Source organism: Monopterus albus, unplaced genomic scaffold, assembly GCF_001952655.1.
Source record: "Monopterus albus unplaced genomic scaffold, M_albus_1.0 scaffold488.1, whole genome shotgun sequence".
In the NCBI taxonomy this organism is placed as follows: Eukaryota; Metazoa; Chordata; class Actinopteri; order Synbranchiformes; family Synbranchidae; genus Monopterus; species Monopterus albus.
This window is the reverse complement of record NW_018128368.1, coordinates 181,254-188,225: the sequence shown is the minus strand read 5'-3', so window position 1 is coordinate 188,225 and position 6,972 is coordinate 181,254. Positions and strand designations below refer to the sequence as shown.

The 6,972-nt window shown below is 40.7% G+C and overlaps 1 protein-coding gene across 1 annotated transcript in view; it reads right to left on the bottom strand.

Annotated features, from left to right (window-relative positions):
• Positions 1-3,657: 3,657 nt before the first annotated feature.
• mfsd11 (major facilitator superfamily domain containing 11) overlaps positions 3,658-6,972 on the bottom strand; it is an 8,614-nt gene continuing 5,299 nt past the window's right edge. The window contains exons 9-15 of the mRNA XM_020587922.1: positions 6,802-6,845; positions 6,651-6,716; positions 6,439-6,564; positions 6,094-6,268; positions 5,249-5,384; positions 4,913-5,084; positions 3,658-4,789 (exon numbers count right to left, since the gene is read on the bottom strand). Coding sequence (XP_020443578.1) covers positions 4,923-5,084; positions 5,249-5,384; positions 6,094-6,268; positions 6,439-6,564; positions 6,651-6,716; positions 6,802-6,845 — 709 coding nt within the window. The 3' untranslated portion in view covers positions 3,658-4,789; positions 4,913-4,922. The remainder of the gene's footprint in view (positions 4,790-4,912; positions 5,085-5,248; positions 5,385-6,093; positions 6,269-6,438; positions 6,565-6,650; positions 6,717-6,801; positions 6,846-6,972) is intronic.

Sequence of the window (6,972 nt, the reverse complement as noted above, 5' to 3'; positions counted from 1 at the left end):
CTCCGGAGCGCCGGAGGGGGGGGTCGGAGGTGATCTGGAGGGTAGCTGCTGCAGCTCGGTTTGAGGCAGCCGCCTCAGCACGCCGTGGAGCAGATCATGGAGGGCTTTGAAACTGACGATCCCCTCGGACCCGAGGGACTGGTTCAATAATATGAACAAGTTGTCCTCCTCCATATTTGTTCTGCTCTCCGAGGGCATTTAGAAGGCGCGAGGGTTCCAACGACTAGGGGGCGCGTCCTCGTCGCTAAGTAATGTCACGTGGCCAGTCAGAAGGTGTTGCCATCTTGGCGACTTTCCACAAAATCCGCTGGTGAGTTTTTTTTTTTTTTTTTTTTGTCAAAAGCCACTAGTGACAAATCTAGCAACTTTTTTTCTGGTTTTATTGGAGACTTTTCTTATGTTTTGGAGACTCTGACGTGAAAGCGCATATCACTCTGCAGTTACTGTCGTCAACGAGCAGCGGGTGCTGCCGTGAGCCCCTCCCCCGTACCAAAGCACTCACCGGGCGGCGTTATTAAAAATCAGTAATGATATCCTGTTGGCTAGGGACTCCGGGGGATTGGTTTTGGTAGGGTGATTTTCATTTTTAGATAGAAATGACTATAATTAGTTAGGGTTTTTATTATATAGCATACATAAGTCTATATACTTTAATCTCACAGTTGTGTTTATGTTTATGTTTATGTAGTTACATATCTATATATCACCCTATGTGTTCACTGAATCACTGGTCAGTATTTACTGTTAGCCAACTGGAGCACTGTTTAACATCAAGGGAGACTTGTTCACTAAAACACTGACTCTCATTAGATTTACAGCTTGAGCAAAGAGGGTCCACAGTTAATTTATTATCACCACCTGGCTGAAGAGGCCAGGGAATTTGGGGTCAATGGGACACCAAGGGTAATAAACAAGAGACTAGATCTAAAAGTCAGGAAGAGGAAGACGACTAGGTATTCCTCCCCTTTTAGGGCGCTGTCCACGACCATTGGAGCAGTGAGGATGATTGGAGGACGGACGGACTGAAGGACCAATATCGGGAGAGTTAAGTTTAAATCACAACTTCTCCCCAACAGTTTTTGAGCAATCAGATAGTAACATCTTTTCATACAAATATTGTATACTGGCAGGTTGAGGCCAGTCTTTCCTGTTTATCCTAAACAGTGAAGATCCATGTGCACATGCTTATTTTGATACCTTAATGTATAATACATTTCACATAGTGAAATATATATCTTTTTATTAGTCTTCTCTTTTCAAAATAAAAGAACTTTCCTCACAGTTTTATTGGTGCTTTTAGATCTCACTGCTGCCATTGATACAGTGGATCATGAAATCCTCTTATCTCGTTTGGAGCAGTGTGTAGGAATTCAAGGCACTGTTCTTATCTGGTTCAGATCTTATCTCACTAATAGAAGCTTTATTGTTAATATTGGTACCTGTTCCTCCTCCATCTTCCATCTTTTCCTGTGGTGTCCCCCAAGAATCTGTGCTTGGTCCCATTTTGTTCTCTTTGTACATGCTCCCACTGGGATCTATCTTAAGGAAATATGGCCTTTCTTTTCATTGTTATGCTGATGACATTCAGATTTACTTACCGTTAAAGGCATCAAGAGGGATGTCATTACAGCTGCTGTTTGACTATCTGACAGACTTGAAATCATGGTTGGCACTTAACTTTTTAAATCTCAATGAATATAAGACTGAATGTGTGCTATTTGGTGACCTGCTTCTAACCAGGGCCTGGGTCCCCTAGCTCGACATCTGAAGTTGACTGTAAAAAATCTAGGGATGTTTGATGGCGACGTGAGGTTTGACAAGCAAATCACCTCAATTGTTAAATCTAGCTTCTTCCAGCTGAGCCTGTTAAGCAAGGTCAAGTCACTCCTTTCTTTTAATGATTTTGAGATTGCAATCCATGCTGTTATCACTTCTAGACTTGATTATTGCAATGCTCTATACTATAGTGTTAACCAGTTCTCCCTCACTCGTCTCCAAATGGCGCAAAATGCAGCTGCTCGTCTTTTTGACAAGTACTAGGAAATTCGAGCATATAACCCCGGTACTGGCTTCTCTCCACTGGCTCTCCACTCTCTGACCCTGTCACATATGTATGACAAAAATATAAAGACACCTCATAATATAATGTAATCCAGTACAATTCCACCTTTAACTATGGCCTCAATAATAAACATACACTGAACAAAATTAGATGCACCACATTTATTGTGGCCAGCCTAAGGCACACCTGTGCAATGATCATGCTATCTAATCAGCATCTTGATATGCCACACCTGTGAGGTGGATGGATTATCTCGGCAAAGGAGAAGTGCTCACTAACACAGATTTAGACAGATTTGTGAACAATATTTGAGAAAAATAGGCCTTTTGTGTACATAGAACAAGTCGTAGATCTTTGAGTTCAGCTCATGAAAAATGGGGCCAAACAAGTGTTGCGTTTATAATTTTGTTCAGTGTACAGTTACATTTGACAATTTCACCAAAAACTGTCTGAATCTAGATGTTTTTACAGGTCAAAAAACAATTTGTAAAACCATTGTTAACTAGTTACGGTACTCCTGTCCAATTGTGCCATATTTTTCACCAAATAGACCAATATTAATGTCAACGACAAGCGAACAAAAAAAAAAAAAGAAGTGTGTAATCCAACGTAACATGCATCCTTGCTAACCACAGCTCTTTCCAGATTATCCATTTTATAGAGTATACAGGCTATATGATACAGTTTTTGGTTTACTTTGGTAAAGCACACAAGTAGTGTCCAAAATAGCATTTTATTGATAATAAAAACAAGCAAGCAAAAGTTCTCAATTACTACATTTAAGTATAAAATCATCTAGACATGCCTTCACCTTAAATCCCTAGCAGAGACTACATGAAAAAACTGGAGCAAGTCCAGTATGTACTATGGTACATAATTTGATGCTAAACAAAAGGAAAAAAATATATATACATAAAGTATCTGCAGCTCAGTTTCCCTTTTTGACCATAACAGTACATAAAGCTGTCTAGAAAAGAGCCTATACGTCTTAAGGCCCATATTTACTCTTGTGCATCCCCCAACTTAATTTAACAATACAAAATCATTCAAGTATCCTTTAAACCATTTGTAAGACTTTATAGTATAATCGCCAACGTAATTACAATTTATCCACTGGGCAATTTGTTGGTGTGTTTCATAGCAACCCGTCCAATAGGTGAAGATGTAGCCAGTACATCTTTAGAACCAAAGCGGTGACACAACACGCACATCTCTAGAGCCATGCTGCTAGTGTAGCTGAAAACCCTGTCAACTGTGTCTGCTGTTAAGGGTGATTTAATAACAACAAAATGTCCTCCTGGTTTGCCATTTGTAGTCAAGAGAAGAAAAGGACTTTTTCCATTCTGTCTGGTGTAAACCAAAGGGCTGGCATTCATTTATCTGGACAAATGGAGTCAGCCGCTTGTAATTATAACACATTTCCAGGAATGTAGAGTACAGGTTGTCCTCAAGACGATCTCACTCACAACCAGTTATGTAGCACTTAGTGTATATTGTGTATTAAAAGAAGAGAAAACAAGGAAGAGAAAGAAGAAAATAGCATAACACTACAAATACAGGTGAAAATTAATTTCTTGATGTTTCCCTTTGCTTTGTTTCCAGTCACTGTAATGTTAGTTTAACAAAAGTCATTGACAGGTGGCCAAAGCTGACGAAGACTAGGCTTGTAAACGGCTTGTGATTGCACAAAATCTGTTGTAAAAGTTCATTTTAAGGTTGTGATTAGCTTGTGACTGTAACTGAACCTGTAGGCCAGACTGGAGAGTACGGCAGTGGAATGACAACACAGCTACTTTATGAGAAGGGAATCACAGTCTTGGACAGTGTTACTTGCAAGTTAGAGCCCAGGAGTGGCTGGTGTGTCAATATGTCAAGGTTAAATGTGTGCATTGCATGCTTTTGTGGGTGCAAGGTATGCTACACAAAAGATTAGGAAAACTTTACAATGAGTACGCTGGCATTATTGTATTTTCCACTGTCATTAAATCCCTTGAGAAGACAAAAACCAACAACATGTTAGTGTGGGGATGTAAATTCCTGCTAGATATTGTAGTTTTTACATAAACAAAAAGGAATAATGCATTTGACATGGACTATTTTTAGTAGAGGACTAATCCACATATGGGACTGACTAAGTCAAAATAAACAGTATGTGTGTGTTCATGATAATGAAGGAGCATGTCACCCAGTGTGGTCACTTATGTTTTTAATAGCTATAGGGCAACAATCATGATCTATGGCAAAGAGGTATAAGAAATATCAGGTTTGTGGTACACACACATACACACAAAGTGTGATACATTCATTGTTGTGTGTAGTCTTTTCATGGGACTTGCTGACAAGAGGAAAAATACACAATATCAGCAGGACTTGTACCTGCAGTCAGAGCAACTGCTCTGCCTGAAAACATTAATACCTGCACCACATTAAATCAGTGTAATTCCTCAAGATCCCTCCATGTAGGCACTAGCGACATTCCCATTACTATTATTTTATATCTTCGGTGACAGGGTTTGAATCAAAAGTGCCTGACTCTTGATTAACAAATCTCTACCCATCATTACAAAACTCAGTGTACAAAATAATCATAGATGTGCCAGGAACGAAACAAAGTCAGGCTCATCTGCCATGCACCAAATACCTAATCATGCCTTCTGATTTAGTGCAGATATGTGTTGAGATCAAGATTTGGCTCTCCTGCAGTCACTGCCAGGCTCTGCACAGGCACTGTAAAAACCAAACATACCATAGTGTCAGTCTCTGTTAGCAGATACCTTCATCATCCATGGGTGATTGTTTTGCCAGCTGTGGAGAAAGAACAACCTCCAGATGTGGCCTCCTCATCCTTACCAGACAGAGATCAGATGCTGTCGTAGTCGGACTGTTGCCTGTTGGACTGTACCACCCATTCTGACACAAAGAAAGTCAGTGATCCCAGAAAACCCACTAGGACCAGAATGAGCAGCTGCCAGTGCAGCAGAAGGTAGTTACTGTAGAAGAAGGCCACAGCGGCCATGATGGACTGCAAAGGAAATAACAAAACATTGAAACAAACTACTCCTGAGGAAAATAAATCCCCAGTCACTGCAAACTATCACATTTGTACTCCAAATATATTCTTTTTCTATTCACAGTTTTTAATGTATTTTTATGTTACTGTCACAGCGTGCCGGATTTAAAAATCACCTGGATGAACTTGAAGACAGCGAAGGCAGGGGCACTGTTGTCATGGAACATGAAGCCAATGATGCTGAGAAGCTGAGTGTTGAAACAGCTGTCACCCAAACCGAGCAGGAAGCTGCACAGCAACGCCACCTCGACACTGAGTCAAAGACATTATGTAATCATTGTATATTCAGTATTTACCAGAAATAAGTATACCACAGGCACTGTGGACTACATTACAGAATGAGTATTTCCCCATAGCTCCTTTACTTGATGCCTCATTATGTATGGGTTGACATGTCGGACGTTTATGATTTACATGTTAATGATAATCCTGGTGACCAAGGCTGATGTGGGGACTCACATACACAATTTGTTGTTTTGTTTATGGCATTAAATACACACACACACCCACAATTATCAGTGAAAGGTGTGACCTACAGTTCCTTGGGTCAGATACATGTGAAAAAGAGATTCATAAAACATAAAGCGTATGCATAGTTCTGTTTTATAAATCTCAACCTCTGAGGAACTGGGTGCATGAGTCTCATTTTCACCTGTATTGTGTGTTGAATACATGTAGATGTATCTTTAATGATATTATTGTATATCAACACTTGAGTCTGCTCCACCCGGTTTTCAGTTGAAGGAGGTTGTGTAATTTCACTGTCATGCTGACAAGGTCCTCCAACAACATCAGAGCAGCTACCATCACACCAGCAGTAACTATAGATCTTATCATGAATTAATCCCATGTACTTCATTTGAAGAGAAAATAATGAAACTGACAAAGTGTGAGAAATGGCATTTACATAATTTCTTTGTGTTCTTATTTGTGGTTTGTTTCTGAGTGATGTCCTTTGTACCTGGGGGAGATGAAGGCCTGCATTGCTGTTCCTGCCTCTGAGGCCAGAGGAGCATCGCTGGCAATGTTGAGGAAAATTAGGTAAAAGGCAACAAAGTGGGTGATGATCCCCAGCAGCACCACTTGGTTCCTCCCAAAGCAGTTGTACTTGTTCAGCATCCCAAACACGCCCCCTCCTGGCCAGACAGAGCAGAGAGAGGAATGAGAAAGAAAAAAAAAAAAACAACAACAACTTGCTGCCTCATGACATCCCTTAGGTCGTTTCCTCATTCTCACCGAAGTGCTATCATGTGACAAATTGCACCATAAAAGAAGGTCAGGAGATGATACAGCAAAGAACACTCACCTAAGATCTCGCCTATGCCGATAAAAATGCCAGAGAGGCCGATCAAACCCTTTGCGTCTTGGCCAAACTGCGTCATTGCTCCAATACATGTCCCGTACACACCGCTGAAAAAGGTGAGCTCCAAGCCTGACGGAGCACACAGAGCAGTGTGCTTAGTTTGACCTACACCTCACAGGATTCACCTCAACATATCTTATTCTCATTTCACCTACCTGTGTATCCTATGGACACAGACAGCAGCAGCATCTCTTTGGTGACAAGCATTTTACACGCTTTGACTGCAAGAAAGTGGATGTTAATACATGACACAGCTGTGTTACACCGAGAGTTAAAAGCTCATGAGGGTCAGTTTATTAAACTTACCAAAAGCGTCTAGAGCTTGTGAGCAGAGGCTTGCATGAGGTGAGCTGTGCAAAAGAAAAGCTCATATGAACAACACAAGCAAAGACTGTAAGATGAGCCACCTTACCCTGACTGAAAGTTGATTTTACTGAAAGTAGTATAAATGGATCTTTCTGTCATAAAGCACTCTTT